This window comes from Oncorhynchus masou, chromosome 12 (genome assembly GCF_036934945.1).
Source record: "Oncorhynchus masou masou isolate Uvic2021 chromosome 12, UVic_Omas_1.1, whole genome shotgun sequence".
Classification (NCBI taxonomy): Eukaryota; Metazoa; Chordata; class Actinopteri; order Salmoniformes; family Salmonidae; genus Oncorhynchus; species Oncorhynchus masou.
The window spans coordinates 16,674,569-16,692,809 of record NC_088223.1 but is presented as its reverse complement, the minus strand read 5'-3'; the positions used below and the strand labels follow the sequence as shown (position 1 = coordinate 16,692,809).

The 18,241-nt window shown below is 42.0% G+C and overlaps 1 protein-coding gene across 1 annotated transcript in view; it reads left to right on the top strand.

The window, feature by feature from the left end:
- The window catches only part of LOC135549607 (juxtaposed with another zinc finger protein 1), a 40,439-nt gene that overhangs the window by 10,854 nt on the left and 11,344 nt on the right, over positions 1-18,241 (top strand). Inside the window, exon 2 of the mRNA XM_064979723.1 lies at positions 16,176-16,248. Coding sequence (XP_064835795.1) covers positions 16,176-16,248 — 73 coding nt within the window. The remainder of the gene's footprint in view (positions 1-16,175; positions 16,249-18,241) is intronic.

The following is an 18,241-nucleotide window of genomic DNA, read 5'->3' as shown; positions in this document are numbered from 1 at the left end:
GTAGCTATTTGATTAGATATTCAGGAGTCTTATGGTTTGGGGGTAGAAGCTGTTTAGAAGCATCTTGGACCTAGACTTGGTGCTCCGGTACCGCTTGCCGTGCGGTTGCAGAGAGAAGAGTCTATGACTAGGGTGGCTGGAGTCTTTGAAAATGTTTAGGGCTTTCCTCCACTGCCTGATATAGAGGTTCTGGATGGCAGGAAGCTTGGCCCCAGTGATGTACTGGGCCATTCGCACTACCCTCTGTAGTGCCTTGCGTTCGGAGGCCGAGCAGTTGGTAGTTTGTTGGTGATGTGGACCGCAAGGAACTCAACCTGCTCCACTGCAGCCCCGTTGATGAGAATGGGGGCGTGCTCGGCCCTCTTTTTCCTGTAGTCCACAATCATCTCCTTTGTCTTGATCATGTTGAGGGAGAGGTTGTTGTCCTGGCACCACACGGCCAGGTCTCTGACCTCCTCCCTATTGCCTGTCTCGCCATTGTCGGTGATCAGCCCTACCACTGTTGTGTCATCGGCAAACTTTATGATGATGTTGGAGTCGTGCCTGGCTGTACAGTCATGAGTGAACAGGGAGTACAGGAGGGGACTGAGCATGCACCTGGGGGCGGCTTGTCAGGAAGTCCAGGATCCGGTTGCAGGGGGAGGTGTTTAGTCTCAGGGTCCTTAGTTTAGTAAGCTTTGAGGGCGCTATGGTGTTGAACGCTGAGCTGTAGTCAATGAATAGCATTCTCACATAGGTGTTACTTTTGTCCAGGTAGGAAAGGGCAGTGTGGAGTGCAATAGAGATTGCATCATCTGCGGATCTATTGGGGCGGTATGCAAATTGGTGTGGGTCTAAGGTTTCTGGGATAATGGTCTTGATGTGAGCCATGATCAGCCTTTAAAAACACTTCATGGCTACAGACGTGAGTGCTACGGGTTGGTAGTTATTTTGGCAGGTTAACTTTGTGTTCTTGGGCACAGGCACTATGGTGGTCTGCTTAAAACATGTTGGTATTACAGACTCGGACAGGGAGAGGTTGAAAATATCAGTGAAGACACTCCCCAGTTGGTCAGCGCATGTTTGCAGTACACGTCCTGGTAATCCGTCTGGCCCTGCGGCCTTGTGTATGTTGACTTGTTTTAAGGTCTTACTCACATTGGCTGCGGAGAGCGTGATCACACAGTCTTCCGGAACAGCTGGTGCTCTCATGCATGTTTCAGTGTTATTTGTCTCGAAACGAACATAGAAGTAGTTTAGCTCGTCTGGTAGGCTCGTGTCACTGGGCAGCTCTTGGCTGTGCTTCCCTTCGTAGTCTGTAATGGTTTGCTAACTCTGCCACATCTGACGAGCATCAGAGCCAGTGCAGTATGATTTGAACTTAGTCCTGTATTGAAGCTTTGCCAATTTGATGGTTTGTCAGAGGGCATAGCGGGATTTCTTATAAGCCTCCGGGATAGAGTCCCGCTCCTTGAAAGCGGCAGCTCTAGCCTTTAGCTCAGTGCGGATGTTGCCTGTAATCTATGGCTTCTGGTTGGGGTATATACGTACAGTCACTGTGGGGACAATGTAATCGATCCACTTATTGATGAAGCCAGTGACTGATGTTGTGTACTCCTCAATGCCGTCGGAAGAATTCCGGAACATATTCCAGTCTGTGCTAGCAAAACAGTCCTGTAGCTTAGCGTCTGCTCCATCTGACCATGTTTTTTTTATTGATCGATTCACTGGTGCTTCCTGATTATTTTTTTTTGCTTGTAAGCAGGAATCAGGAGGATAGAATTATTGTCAGATTTGCCAAATGGAGGGCAAGGGAGAGCTTTGTATGAGTCTCTGTGTGTGGAGTAAAGACGGCCCAGAGTTTTTATTTTATCCCCCCCACCCCCTCTGGTTGCACATTTAACATGTTGATAGAAATGTATTAAAACAGATTTAAGTTTCCCTGCATTAAAGTCCCCAGCTACTAATCGCACTCCCTCTGGGTGGGTGTTTTCTTGTTTGCTTATGGCGGAATACAGCTCATTCAATGCTGTCTTAGTGCCAGCCTCTGATTGTGGTGGTATGTAGACAGTTAAACTCTCTAGGTAAATAGTGTGGTCTACAGCTTTTCATGAGATACTCTACCTCAGGCGACCAATAACTCGAGACTTCCTTAGATATCGTGCACCAGCTGTTATTTACAAAAATACATAGTCCGCCGCCCCTTGTCTTACCAGATGCCGCAGTTCTATCCTGCCGGTACAGCGTATAACCAGCCAGCATTATGTTGATGGTGTCGTTGTTCAGCCACGACTCTGTGAAGCATAAGATATTACAGTTTTGAATGTCCTTTTGGTAGTTTAATCTTGCGTGTAGGTCATCGATTTTATTCTCCAAAGATTGCACGTTTGCTAGCAAAATGGAGGGAATTGGGGGTTTATTCAATCGCCTACAAATTCTCAGAAGGCTGCCTGCCCTTTGACCCCTTTTTCTCCGCCTCCTCGTCACGCAAATAACGGGGATATGGGCCTGTTCCCGAGAAAGCAGTATATCGTTCACGTCGGGCTCGTCAAGACTCTTTAATGGAAAAGTAGGATTCTACCAGTCCATAGTGAGTAATCGCAGTCTTGATGTCCAGAAGTTATTTTCGGTCATAAGAGATGGTTGTGTACCAAATAAGTAACATGTATGTGGTTGGCACTGGGGAGCTCAGTGTTTCCTCTGCAGTCATTTTATCTGTGGCACTGTGCCACGGCAAAAATCTTTGGCACCACGGCATAAAAATATGTAACTTGAAAAAACATTTCTGTTGAAGTGTACTTTGAAGATGCAAGAACAGTCCACATTTTACTTTTCCTCTGCAAACAAAATAAGTGATGAATAGAAAAATCTCTCTACCCCATATTAGACATGTTTATATATTTACCTAGTAGGCTTGGTGTTGTGTGTTCTACAGCCAGGTCATGTGTGACACAAGTTGGTATTCGATGTCCATCCAAGTCCGAGGACATCGGGAGATGATGTGGAAACCAGCCACTTGAGGCAACAGTGAGCGCTGTTACCTTCAAGTATGTTTCGGTTTTCCTAGAGTGTTGTAGATGGGTGTAAGCATCTGCCTCTTCCAAAGGTTGCAAGTTCCAATCCAGCAATAGAAAGTTGGTTTTCAGATTTTTGTTTTCAGCCTACCCCAAACCTTAACCCTTACCTTAACCATTCGAGTTAATGCCTAACCTTAAAACACTTTGAAATGTGATGTTTGAGAAACATGGATGAACGTCTGAAGTCTGACATGAGACTGTGAGAGATAGTTGGTGATCTATGAGAGATAATATTCCTCTTGAGGCGCATTCAAGTTACGAGTTCAATAGGGAGGGAAACCTGCATTCTGACAAGTCAATGCACAACAATTCTTGCAATCGCAGGGAAAACAGCAGTTTTAATGGCCTTTGTTAAAATGGGGGAATCCAAGCTTTCCGTTCCTACTTTATTTATTTCTCAACTCCTAAATATACGGGAACTGCACATTTTCAACCCAGACTTTTTAGCAGCGGCATGGTTAAGCAAGTTACCGCTTCGCAATACACCGTGAGTGTATATAGGAGAGTGTTGGTAAATATAACACGGATCAATTGTAGGTAATTAGTAACTTGCCAGGTAATTAGTAACTTGCCAGGTAATTAGTAAAATGTCACCCTACCTCAAAATAGTTTTTGGTTATGTAAAAAATTGTGATGAGAATTATGACATTTTTAGAGTAGTGGCAACCAGGGAAAATAAAATAAAATGTTATTTGTCACATGCGCCGAATACAGAGCTTACTTAAATTCCCTTAACCAACAATGCAGTTCAAGAAATAGAGTTAAGAAATGTTTGTTTAAATTTGGAGTACATTTGTGTGGGGGTGGGGTATGGTGACATTAAATGGTTTCTGTGAGAAGTAAAGGCAGGGGGCGTGTTACCCCCAGTGGCGTGTTACCCCCAGTGGCAGTTTACCCCAAGTTACCCCAACAGTTAAGTCTACATTATATTCACCGTGTTTGCGCACATTTTTTGGGACATATAATTCATCAATAGCATATAATTCATCAATAGCACCTTGTGCTGGAGACAATAAAAGGTCATTATAAAATATGCATTTTTGTCACACAACACAATGTCATAGATGTCTTAAGTTTTGAGGGAGCGTGCAATTGGCATGCTGACTGCGGGAATGTCCACCAGAGCTGTTGCCAGAAAATTGAATGATAATTTCTCTACCATAAGTCTCCTCCAGTGTCGTTTTTTAAAATTTGGCAGTACGCCAACTGGCCTCACAATCGCAAACCATGTGTAACCACGCCAGGACCTCCACATCTGGCTTCTTCACCTGCGGGATCATCTGAGAACAGCCACCCGGACAGCTGATGAAACTGACGAGTATTTATGTCTGTAAGAAAGCCCTTTTTGTGGGGAAAAACTCATTCTCATTGGCTGGGCCTGGCTTTTTGTCCTTTTAAAAGGTCACCAGCCTCTCTCTTTCTCTCATATACACACACACATTCAGTCCTCTCTCTGAGAGTGTATGTGTAGTCTCATTTAAGTGTTCTGGTTTCTGGAACAGCAACAGGTAGAATGATTAAAGAACGACAGTAAAAAGCTAATTAAGACCACCTCAGTGGACCACCTCATATGTGTGAGGGAGAGAGGAAATGCAAGATAGAATGCATTCATTCTCAATTATGAGGTGTGAAAGTCTGAAGCCAAAGTGCTACTAAGGCCAAGACCAAACACACACACACACACACACACACACACACGGAGGCTGTTAAATATGGCACAGAGATATTTTAGCTCTGGTCTGTAATGGCTTTGGATGTAATACATCTGTGAGCCATTATACGCGTAACCATAATTACATACACACATTCATTACTTCTGTGCCTTATAGCAAACAGGATGCATGTTTTGGAATATCCTTCTTTCACTCTGTCCTTTATGTTAGTATTGTGGAGTAACTACAGTGTTGTTGATCCATCCACAGTTATCTCCTATCACAGCCATTAAACTCTGTAACTGTTTAAAAACACCATTGGCTTTATGGTGAAATCCCTGAGCGGTTTCCTTTCTCTCCGGCATCTAATTTAGTAAGGGTGCCTGTATATTTGTAGTCACTGGGTGTATTGATACCAGTCACTGGGTGTATTAATAACTGACCATGCTCAAATGCATAGTCAATGTCTGTTCTTTTTTGTTTTTCTTTCCCATCTACCAATTGGTGCCCTTCTTAGCGAACATGAGGAAAATCTCCCTGGTCTTTGTAGTTGAATCTGTGCTTGAAATTCACTGCTTAATTTAGGGACCTTACAGATTAGGTGTGGGGTACAGAGATGGGGTAGTCAATTAAAAATCATGTTAAACACTGTTAGTGTGAGTCAATGTAACTTATGTGATTAATTAGGTACATTTGTACTCCTGACCTTATGTAGGCTTGCCAGAACAAGATATTTGAATACTTATTGACTCAATAGATTTCAGCTTTACATTTTTTATAAATTTGTAAACATTTCTAAAAACATTCCATTTTGACATTATGGTGTATTGTTTTTTTATTTATTTTTTATTTAACCAGGTAGGCTACTTGAGAACAAGTTCCCATTTGCAACTGCGACCTGGCCAAGATAAATCATAGCAATTTGACACAAACAACATCAGAGTTACACATGGAGTAAAACAAACATACAGTCAATAATACAGTAGAACAAAAGAAAACAAAAAGTCTATATACAGTGAGTGCAAATGAGGTAAGTTAAGGGAGGTAAGGCAATAAATAGGCCATGGTGGCGAAGTAATTACAATATAGCAATTAAACACTGGAATGGTAGATGTGCAGAAGATGAATGTGCAAGTAGAGATACTGGGGTGCAAAGGAGCAAGATAAATTAATAAATACAGTATGGGGATGAGGTAGGTAGATAGCCCATCTGTAAACAGATGCAGTACAGGTGCAGTGATATGTGAGCTGCTCTGACAGCTGGTGCTTAAAGCTAGTGAGGGAGATATGAGTCTCCAGCTTCAGAGATGTTTGCAGTTCGTTCCAGTCATTGGCAGCAGAGAACTGGAAGGAAAGATGACCAAAGGAGGAATTGGCTTTGGGGGTGCCCAGTGAGATATACCTGCTGGAGCGCATGCTACAAGTGGGTGCTGCTATGGTGACCAGTGAGCTGAGATAAGGCGGGGCTTTACCTAGCAGAGACTGTAGATAACCTGTAGCCAGTGGGTTTGGCGGCGAGTACGAAGCGAGGGCCAACCAACAAGAGCGTACAGGTCGCAATGGTGGGTAGTGTATGGGGCTTTGGTGACTAAACGGATTGGACTGTGATAGGCTGCATCCAATTTGTTGAGTAGAGTGTTGGAGGCTATTTTATAGATGACATCACCGAAGTCGAGAATCGGTAGGATGGTCAGGTTTACGAGGGTATATTTGGCAACATGAGTGAAGGATGCTTTGTTGCGAAATAGGAAGCCAATTCTAGATTTAACTTTAGATTGGAGATGTTTGATGTGAGTCTGGAAGGAGAGTTTACAGTCTAACCAAACACCTAGGTATTTGTAGTTGTCCACGTATTCTAAGTCAGAGCCGCCCAGAGTAGTGATGCTGGATGGGCGGGCAGGTGCAGGCAGTGATCGGTTGAATAGCATGTATTTAGTTTTACTTGGGTTTAAGAGCAGTTGGAGGCCACGGAAGGAGAGTTGTATGGTGTGTAGATCAGTTGATGTGGTGTGTAGATCTTATTGTGTGTAGATCAGTGACACAAAATTGAAATGTAAACTATTTAAAGTAAGACTGTAACACAATAAAGTGTGGACAAAGTCAAGGGGTTTGAAGACTTTCTGAAGGCACTGTATTACTTGTAAGTTTTTACAATTTATTTTATTTTTTATACCTTTATTTCAACAAGGAACACAGACTGAGACCACGGTCTCTTTGACAGCTGGGCCCTGCGTATACATGTTTACACATACAGGTTAGGTACAATGATTAAGAAACTACACAAGACAAACAAAACCATCACAGATAACACCAAAAAATACAGCAACAGATTACATTTACATACAGGTTACTCCCCTAACAGGTTACTCCCCTAACAGGTTACTCCCCTAACAGGTTACTCCACTGACAGGTTACTCCACTGACAGGTTACTCCACTGACAGGTTACTCCCCTAACAGGTTACTCCACTGACAGGATACTCCCCTAACAGGTTACTCCACTGACAGGTTACTCCCCTAACAGGTTACTCCACTAACAGGTTACTCCACTGACAGGTTACTCCCCTAACAGGTTACTCCACTGACAGGTTACTCCCCTGACAGGTTACTCCCCTAACAGGTTACTCCACTGACAGGTTATTCCCCTAACAGGTTACTCCACTGACAGGTTACTCCACTGACAGGTTACTCCCCTAACAGTTTACTCCACTGACAGGTTACTCCCCTAACAGGTTACTCCACTGACAAGTTACTCCCCTAACAGGTTACTCCACTGACAGGTTACTCCCCTAACAGGTTACTCCACTAACAGGTTACTCCACTGACAGGTTACTCCCCTAACAGGTTACTCCCCTAACAGGTTACTCCACTGACAGGTTACTCCACTGACAGTTTACTCCCCTAACAGGTTACTCCCCTAACAGGTTACTCCACTGACAGGTTACTCCACTGACAGGTTACTCCCCTAACAGTTTACTCCCCTGACAGGTTACTCCACTGACAGGTTACTCCACTGACAGGTTACTCCACTGACAGGTTATTCCCCTAACAGGTTACTCCACTGACAGGTTACTCCACTGACAGGTTATTCCCCTAACAGGTTACTCCACTGACAGGTTATTCCCCTAACAGGTTACTCCCCTGACAAGTTATTCCCCTGACAGGTTATTCCCCTAATAGGTTACTCCACTGACAGTTTACTCCCCTAACAGGTTACTCCCCTAACAGGTTATTCCCCTAACAGGTTACTCCACTGACCGGTTACTCCCCTAACAGGTTACTCCCCTGACAAGTTATTCCCCTGACAGGTTATTCCACTGACAGTTTACTCCCCTAACAGGTTACTCCCCTAACAGGTTACTCCCCTGACAGGTTATTCCCCTAACAGGTTATTCCCCTGACAGGTTACTCCCCTGACAGGTTATTCCCCTAACAGGTTATTCCCCTGACAGGTTACTCCCCTGACAGGTTACTCCCCTGACAGGTTATTCCCCTGACAGGTTACTCCCCTGACAGGTTATTCCCCTAACAGTTTACTCCCCTGACAGGTTATTCCCCTGACAGGTTACTCCCCTAACAGGTTACTCCCCTGACAGGTTATACCCCTGACAGGTTATTCCCCTAACGGCACAAGAATTTGCATTACCCGAAACAGTTACAAGCCATACAAAAATAAAAATCCTCCAATTAATATTTAAAATGGGCGACAGGGGGACAAGAGTCTTAAGTTTAGTCTGCAGGCTCTTCCATAGGCAAGGAGCGTAACAGGAAAAGGCAGCCATACCCAACTCTGTGGAAACCGCATGGGCCTCAAGTGGAATCCATGCTTGAGACCTGGTTTTAAGAATTATAATTCTATTATTGATGAGTGATGATAAATAAGAAGGTAGCTTATTCAGAAGTGCTTTATAGACAAACATGAGAGCATGTTGTTCTCGTCTCACGGACAGCGAAGTCCAACCCACATGTTGATATAAAACACAGTGGTGTGTTCTGTAGCTAGCACCCGTAATAAACCTATGTGCTCAATGATAAGTAGCATCCAGCCATTTAAGTGTTGATGCCGTAGCATGTAGATAATATCCCCATAATCTATAACAGACAGAAAAGTAGCTTGCACAATTTGCCTTCTATTTGTAGAGGACAAACATGTCCTGTTTCTATAGAGGAAGACTAGCATGATTTTTAGCCGAATGTTCCTCAGGCTATGGAAACCTTATACATATCTAGCAGTAATATTTCCAGTTTCTCCCTCACCCAGAATAATTATTTGTCATTAGTAAATGCACAGAAGTTGGGAATTGATTGAGATATTTTCTTATTTAATTTGGGAGTATTTCTCACAGTAGAGGAAAGGGTGCATCTCTGTGTCTACCTCCCCTGTCATACAATGACTACATAGACACAATGGCAACCCAAAAGTGTCTACCTTTTTTCTATAGCCAATTGGTAGACACTGAGTCTGTATTTGGTGTTTTAATTTCTGTAACAATCTGATTGATTTGTGTGTTTGGATAATACGGTTATTTAGTGTTTTTAACAGCTGACATATGGGACTATTTTCAGTTTTCAGCTCTTGGGTTGGCTGATTGGCTGATGTAAAAAAGGCTTCATAAATACATTTGATTGATTAAAATGGTGCCATAATGTAAGTGTCGTTTTCTTTATATTAAAACCTCACTAGGGTATGTGGGACGCTAGCGTCACACCTGGCCAACATCCAGTGAAATTGCAGAGCGCCAAATTCAAATGCAGGAATACTCATTATAAAATTTCAGAAAACATACAGGTATTTTACATAGGTTTAAAGATGAACTTCTTGTGAATCCAACAACAATGTCAGATTTCAAAAAGGCTTTACTGCGAAAGCATACCTTACGATTATTTTAAAACATCGCCCAGCAGACAAATCATTACAAACAGTAACCAGCCAAGTAGAAGAGTGACACAAGTCAAAAATAGAGATACAATTAATCACTTACCTTTGATGATCTTCATATGGTTGCACTCAGAAGACATTAATTTACTCAATAAATGTTCATTTTGTTCAATAAAGTCTCTTTATATCCAAAAACTTCCATTTTGTTTGTGTGTTTTCTTCAGTAATCCACAGGCTCAAACGCAGTCACAACAGGCAGACAAAAAAATCCTTGTACAATCCAAAATTGTATCCGTAAAGCTCATAGAAACATGTCAAATGATGTTTATATTCAACCCTCAGGTTGTTTTAGCCTAAATAATCGGTGATAATATTTCAACCGGACAATGACGTCGTCAATATAAAAGGTAAACAAGAAAGGCACTCTCTCGGTTGTGTGCATGAAAAAGCTCTGTGATACTGCAGGGTCTACTCATTCAGACTGCTCTTACTCCCTCATTTTTCAGAATACAAGCCTGAAACCATTTCTAAAGACTGTTGACACCTAGAGGAAGGCATAGGAGCTGCAATTCGAGTCCCAAGTCAATGGTTACTGTAATGGCATTGAATATAAAACTACAACAAACAAAAAAATCCTACTTCCTGGATGGATTTTTCTCAGGTTTTTGCCTGCCAAATCAGTTCTGTTATACTCACAGACACTATGTAACAGTTTCTATAACAGTTTCTGAAACTTTAGAGTGTTTTCTATCCAAATCTACCAATTATATGCATATCCTATCTTCTGGGCCTGAGTAGCAGGCAGTTTAATTTGGGCACGCTTTTCATCCTAAATTCCGAATGCTGTCCCCTACCCTAGAGAAGTTTTAACAATTAAAGGGAATCTTCCGAGTTCCACTCTGCATGCATTATTTCGGGTATTTGGGATAATTCTGAAGAATTCTGTATGTAGATTTTCTATTGGGGTTTTCTCCCAATGCTTATAAGCATAATTCCAGGTTGGACCCAAAACCTTGCCTCCGTAAATTGCAATTGGTAAAATTACACTTGAATATTTAGCACTAGATTTGGATAGGAATATTTATTTTAAAAAATATTTATTTTTATGGAGTACAATCCTTTGCAGGTTTTTTCTTTTGAGTGAATTCACTCCCAGACCAAATCCACCAGAGGCACTGATTTTTAGTCCAAGGTAGTTGTACCATTTGTGCATGTTCAACCATTTCCTAATTTGAAGGAGTGTCTGTTGCATTGATTCCTGATATAAAATCGCAGCTTTGGTTTTATGCTCCATTCCTTTGATGCTCCATTCCTAAAGAATGTTAAGTTGTTCCTGTTGACCTTACTCTGTTGGTGACAGTAGGTCAAGGTCATCTGCATAGAGCAGGAATCTGACCTCATCTTTAAGGGTGTGTCTAACAACAATGCTAATTCATTGACGGAAACTTTGAACAGGTTTGGACTTCGAGTGCACCCTTGTCTTACCCCCATCCTTGTGCAAAAAACAATGTCATTTTATTGTAAAGTTTAATACTACATGTGTTGTTTGAGTAAATAGATTTTATGATGTCATATACTTTGCCCCCAATGCCGCTTGATCCATCATGCCATATGGAATCTAAAATCAACAAAACATGCAAATCCTTTTTTTTCTATCGCTCTCTCATACACACACAATAACATATAAATGTATGGAGACACATCTCGACTGTAATGATACTCAGTAACACAATACATTCTAAAAGTTCAACATATGTCTTAGTATATGCACGGTAGCAAAGTATGTTTGACTCCTGATAAGTGTACATCAGATACATGTAAAGTCAAGCAAGTACACTACACTGCCTAGTTGTGTAGCAGGCGGTTGCAGCGACAGCCTGCAATTTTAATGATCGCCATTTTGCTTAGCTAATTGCGTTGTTGAGTTGCGTATGTATGTAAGGTAGGCCAAGTAAATTAGGCTGTACACATTCACCACAAGCTATTGCATTGCATATGTATTCATCATTTGACTGTATTTCTACAATGCAGTGCAAAGTCACCCTGTTGACCACATGGTGGCAGTGTTACTATGCAGTTGTGACTCAGCACACATTCAACACACACACACACTAGCAGGAGTTAGCAGGGGGGCTTTTGAAGTTTGGGCTGGTGGCCTCAGGCAGTGGAAGCTCCCTGCTGCAATGTTACTGAGTTGGCAAATAGGCTGGAAAAAGTGTGTAATTATATAGTATATCCATCAACCTCCCCTCCCCTGACAGGCAGTGTACATACAGTAGCACCATGCTACAGAGAGGGCTATGTAACCAAGAACACTTAATGAAACCAGGGGTTGTAAATTAGATACCCTCTGCTACCATGGACAGAATATAGGCGTTCTTTACTAATACTCCACACACAACCCTGGAACAGAGAGACTAGTGTGAGTATCTTACAGTATCAATCAGACATGAATTTGCACACACACCCATCTCACCTTACTGCATACTGATTTCCTCCACAAATCAAGTCATAAACCCCATATACAAGCACTTCCAGTCCAAACCGGTGTACTGTACTGGATGTTTGCTACCATTTTGCCTCGCCTTGCCAATCGGATTTACTATGCGTATACATACTGAAAGATTTCAAGACTCCACTGCCATTTCCATATTCATGATCTACAGTGCTTTCCGAAAGTGTTCATACCCCTTGACTTATTCCACATTTGGTTGTGTTACAGCCCAAATTCCAAATGGATAAAAAACAAAACAATTTTTCTCACTCATCGACACACAATACCCCACAGTGACAAAGTGAAAACATGTTTTTATACATTTTTTTGGCACGTTTATTAAGAATGAAATATAAAATATCTTGTTTACATACAGTACCAGTCAAGTTTGGACACACCACCTCATTCAATGGTTTTTCTTTATTTTTACAATTTTTTACATTGTAAAATAATAGTGAAGACATCAAAACTATGAAATAACACTTATGGAGTCACGTAGTAAACAAAAAAGTGTTAGACATCTCTAAATATATTTTATATTTGAGATTCTTCAAAGTAGCCACCCTTTGCCTTGATGACAGCTTTGAAATCTCTTGGCATTCTCTCAACCAGCTTCACCTGGAATGCTTTTCCAACAGTCTTGAAGGAGTTCCCACATTTTCTGAGCACTTGTTGGCTGCTTTTCCTTGCCTCCAACTCATCCCAAACCATCTCAATTGGGTTGAGGTCAGGTGATTGTGGAGGCCAGATAATCTGAAGCAGCACTCCATCACTCTCCTTCTTGATAAATAGCCCTTACACAACCTGGAGGTGTGTTTTGGGTCATTGTCCTGTTGAAAAACAAATGATAGTCCCACTAAGCGCAAACCAGATGGGATGGTGTATTGCTGCAGAATGCTATGGTAGCCATTCTGGTTAAGTGTGCCTTGAATTCTAAGTAAATCACCTATAGTGCCACCAGCAAAGCACTCCCACACAATCGCACCACTTTCTCCATGTTTCACGGTGGGAACCACACATGCAAAGTTCATCCGTTCACCTATTCTGCGTCTCACAAGGACACGGCGGTTGGAACAAAAAATCTCAGATTTGGACTCATCAGACCAAAGGACAGATTTCCACCGGTCTAATGTCCATGGCTCGTGTTTCTTGGCCCAAGCAAGTCTCTTCTTATTATTGGTGTCCTTTTAGTAGTGGTTTCTTTGCAGCAATTTGACCATGAAGCCCTGATTCACGCACTCCTCTGAACAGTTGATGTTGAGCTGTCTGTAACTTGAACTCTGAAACATGTATTTGTGCTGCAATTTCTGAGGCTGGTAAGTCTAATGAACTTATCCTCTGCCGCAGAGGTAACTCTGGGTCTTCATATCCTGTGGTGGTCCTCATGAGAGCCAGTTTCATTATAGCGCTTGATGGTTTTTACGACTGCACTTGAAGAAACTTTCAAAGTTCTTGACATTTCCCGGATTGACTGACCTTTGATGTCTTAAAGTAAATATGGACTGTCGTTTCTCTATCTTATTTGAGCTGTTCTTGCCATAATATGGACTTGGTCTTTTACCAAATAGGGCTATCTTCTCTATACCACCCCTACCATGTCACCATGTTAACAAGGCATACCTGTTAATTGAAATGCATTCCAGGTGACTACCTCATTAAGCTAGTTGAGAGAATTTTTTTCATTTTACCTTTATTTTACTAGGCAAGTCAGTTAAGAACAAATTCTTATTTTCAATGACGGCCTAGGAACAGTGGGTTAACTGCCTGTTCAGGGGCAGAACGACAGATTTTGTACCTTGTCAGCTCGGGGATTTGAACTTGCAACCTTTCGGTTACTAGTAGATCTCTGAGGAAGTGTGATGAGGCATATATCTGGGTGAAAGGGATAAAATCATTTCTAGAGTGTTGAATGTTTCTAAGAGCACAGTGGTCTCCATCATTGAGAAATTGAAAAAATATGGAACTACCCAGACTCTGCCTAGAGCTGGCTGTCAGACCAAACTGAACAACTGGGCAGAAGGAGATGACCAAGAACTCAGTGGCGAGACGGAAGCAAGTCCTGAGAAAAAGGCACATGACCGCACACCTGGAATTAGCAAAACATGCATTTGGAAGACTCTTAGAGCATAAGGCAAAATATTCTCTGGTCTGATGAGACAGAAATGTAACTATTTGTCCTGAATGCAAAGCACTTTCTGGAGAACCAGGCACAGCTCATCACCTGTCTAACACCATCCCTACCGTGATGTATGGTGGTGGCAGTATCATTCTATGGGGATGCTTTTCATCAGCAGGGACTGTGGGACTGGTAAGCATAGATGGATCAATGAATGGAGTCAAATACAGGCAAGTCCTTGATGAGAACCTCCAGAGTGCAAACGACCGTAGACTGGGGTGAAGATTTACATTCCAACAGGACAATGACCCAAAGCATACGCTGGAATGGCTTCAGAATAAGAAAGTGAAAGTCATTGAGTGGCCCAGCCAAGGCCCAGACTTGAATCCCGTTGAAAATCTGTGGAAAGACTGTTCACCGCCTTTCCCCATCTAACTAGGGCAGGCGGAATATCTTCCATTTTGGAGTCAACAGAAGTTAGAAACAACACCATAAATATTCACTTACCTTTGATGATCTTCATCAGAAGGCACTCCCAGGAATCCCAGTTTGACAATAAATGACTGATTTGTTCCATAAAGTCCATCATTTATGTCCAAATAGCCACTTGTTGTTAGCGTGTTCAGCCCAGTAATCCATCTTCATGAGGCGCAGGCACTTCGTCCAGACAAAAACTCGAAAAGTTCCATTACAGTCCTTTAGAAACATGTCAAACGATGTATGGAATCAATCTTTAGGATGTTTTTAATATAAAACATCAATAATGTTCCAACCGGAGAATTCCTTTGTCTGAAGAAAAGCACTGGAACGAGAGGTAACTGTCGGGAGCGCGCGTCATGAGACCAAGGCTCTCTGCCAGACCACAGACTCAAAGAGGTCTCATGAGCCCCTCCTTTATAGTAGAATCCTCATTCAAGTTTCGAAAGACGGTTGACATCTAGTGGAAGCCGTAGGAGGTGCAACTTTATCCATATCTCAATGTGTATTCGGTAGGCCAAGCTTTGAAAAACTACAAACCTCAATGTCCCACTTCCTGGTTGGATTTTTCTCAGGTTTTCACCTGCCATATGAGTTCTGTTATACTCACAGACATCATTCAAACAGTTTTAGAAACTTCAGAGTGTTTTCTATACAATAATGATAATATGCATATATTAGCATCTGGGACAGCGTAGGAGGCAGTTCACTCTGGGCACACTATTCATCCAAAAGTGAAAATGCTGCCCCCTATCCCAAAATTAACAGAGTTTGGGAAAATCTGCAGGGAAGAATGGGAGAAAATCCTCAAATCCAGATGTGCAAAGCTGATACAGACATACCCAAGACAAGTCAAAGCTGATACAGACATACCCAAGACAAGTCAAAGCTGATACAGACATACCCAAGACAAGTCAAAGCTGATACAGACATACCCAAGACAAGTCAAAGCTGATACAGACATACCCAAGACAAGTCAAAGCTGATACAGACATACCCAAGACAAGTCAAAGCTGATACAGACATACCCAAGACAAGTCAAAGCTGATACAGACATACCCAAGACAAGTCTAAGCTGATACAGACATACCCAAGACAAGTCAATGCTGATACAGACATACCCAAGACAAGTCAATGCTGATATAGACATACCCAAGACTAGTCAAAGCTGTAATCACCGCCGAAGGTGCTTCTACAAAGTATTGACTCAGGGGTGTGAATACTTATGTAAATGAGATATTTCTGAATTTCATTTTTCAATTTTCAAAGTTTTCTTTGTTATTATTGGGTATTGTGTGTAGATGGGTGAGAAACATCATTTAATCAATTTTGAATTCTGTCTGTAACACACCAAAATGTCTAAGTCGGGGTGTGAGTACTTTCTGAAGGCACTAAATATCCATATAATCTATCTAGATTTATTCTACGGTAACTAAATATCCTACTCTTTCCTTCTCTCTCTCTCTCTCTCTCTCTCTCTCTCTCTCTCTCTCAATCTCTTAGACACAGATCCTCGCGTTCTGGAGAAACAGGAGCAACAACAGCCCACCTACCTGGCCCTGAGCTACATCAACAGGTAACATACACACAGGACAGTGTTGCTCCACACAGGGCAGTGTTGCTCCACACAGGGCAGTGTTGCTCCACACAGGGCAGTGTTGCTCCACACAGGACAGTGTTGCTCCACACAGGGCAGTGTTGCTCCACACAGGGCAGTGTTGCTCCACACAGGGCAGTGTTGCTCCACACAGGGCAGTGTTGCTCCACACAGGGCAGTGTTGCTCCACACAGGGCAGTGTTGCTCCACACAGGGCAGTGTTGCTCCACACAGGGCAGTGTTGCTCCACACAGGGCAGTGTTGCTACACACAGGGCAGTGTTGCTCCACACAGGGCAGTGTTGATGAAGCAGTCTCGACAAAGACGAGCATATGGGGACAGAAATGGCCAGTCATTTGAAATTTGATTTGATCAACATTCCTGGCTTCAGTTCTACCACATCCTTGGTTTTCTTCAGGCTGCTGGTTTGAAAAACATGATTCTGTCTAGTAGCAAATGTGATACGACTTCTTCTTCTGGGGCCTGTATCAGACTTGTTTGACCATTGTTTTGCAGTTGTGTGGTGATCGTCCAATTGCCCTGAGTGTGTTATGGTGCTTTTTGTGTTTTTGTGACCGTGCTGGCGTGACTGTGAGTGTGTCTTGTTTGTGTTTGGATGACTTCCCAGAGAAACAGTGGTGTCATTAGAAGCACTGGAAACCACAGAAGAAGAGAAACGCTCTCTCTACACAGTTCCAGCCTAGCCAAACACAGAAATGAGAATGAGATGTGTGTTTATCCCAAAGCTTCATGTCCAATCTCACACCTCTTAAATCAGACTGTGTGTGTGAGTTAGGGATTTGACGAATGTACAAATATTCCTAACTTTTAAACTGCCAATGAGGTGAATTCACAATCCTGTATAAGTTCTGCATATGACAGCTATGGGGCAATGCATTTCAATCTACTGCAGTGATGGCTACCTACCTTTTAATTTCACCTTTATTTAACCAGGTAGGCAAGTTGAGAACAAGTTCTCATTTACAACTGCCACCTGGCCAAGATAAAGCAAAGCAGTTCGACACATACAACAACACATGGAGTAAAACAAACATACAGTCAATAATACAGTAGAAACAAGTCTATATACGATGTGAGCAAATGAGGTGAGATAAGGGAGGTTAAGGCAAAAAAAAGGTCATGGTGGCGAAGTAAATACAATATACCAAGTAAACCACTGGAATGGTAGATTTGCAGTGGAAGAATTCCGTCTGTGCGAAGTAATTGCTCCCAGGGATGAACCAGAATTGTGGAGGTCTACAATTTTTTTTCTGGGTTCTTGGCTGATTTCTTTTGATTTTCCCATGATGTCAAGCAAAGAGGCACTGAGTTTGAAGTTAGGCCTTGAAATGCATCCACAGGTACAACTTCAATTGACTCAAATGATGTCAATGAGCCTATCAGAGGCTTCTACAGCCATGACATCATTTTCTGGACTTCTCCAAGCTGTTTAAAGGCACAGTCAAGTTTGTATGTAAACTTCTGAACCAATGGAATTGTGATACAGTGAATTATAAGGGAAATAATCAGTCTGTAAACAATTGTTGGAAAAATGACTAGAGTCATATGCACAAAGTAGATGTTCTAACCGACTTGCCAAAACAAAATTTGTGGAGTGGTTGAAAATTAGTTTTAATGACTCCTACCTAAGTGTATGTAAACTTCCGACTTCAACTGAATGTAAGACGACAGTTTATGATAGTATTGTTGTTAGAATGTTGTATTATTGGATATAATGTATTTGTATGTGTGTTGTGACTGTGTAATTGTCCTTAGCTGTCCTGGGACTACGGCTGCAAATGAGCTTTTGGATAACTCCGTCATATTTATATGGGTGTTGCGTTATTGTAATATTGCTGTTGATTAATATTGTAATATTATTATTGTAATATTGCTGTTGATTTAATGTGCATTGTCCCCTATAAATAAATAAATACATTTGTATTGACCTGCTTTTTTAAGCTGCTGCTAC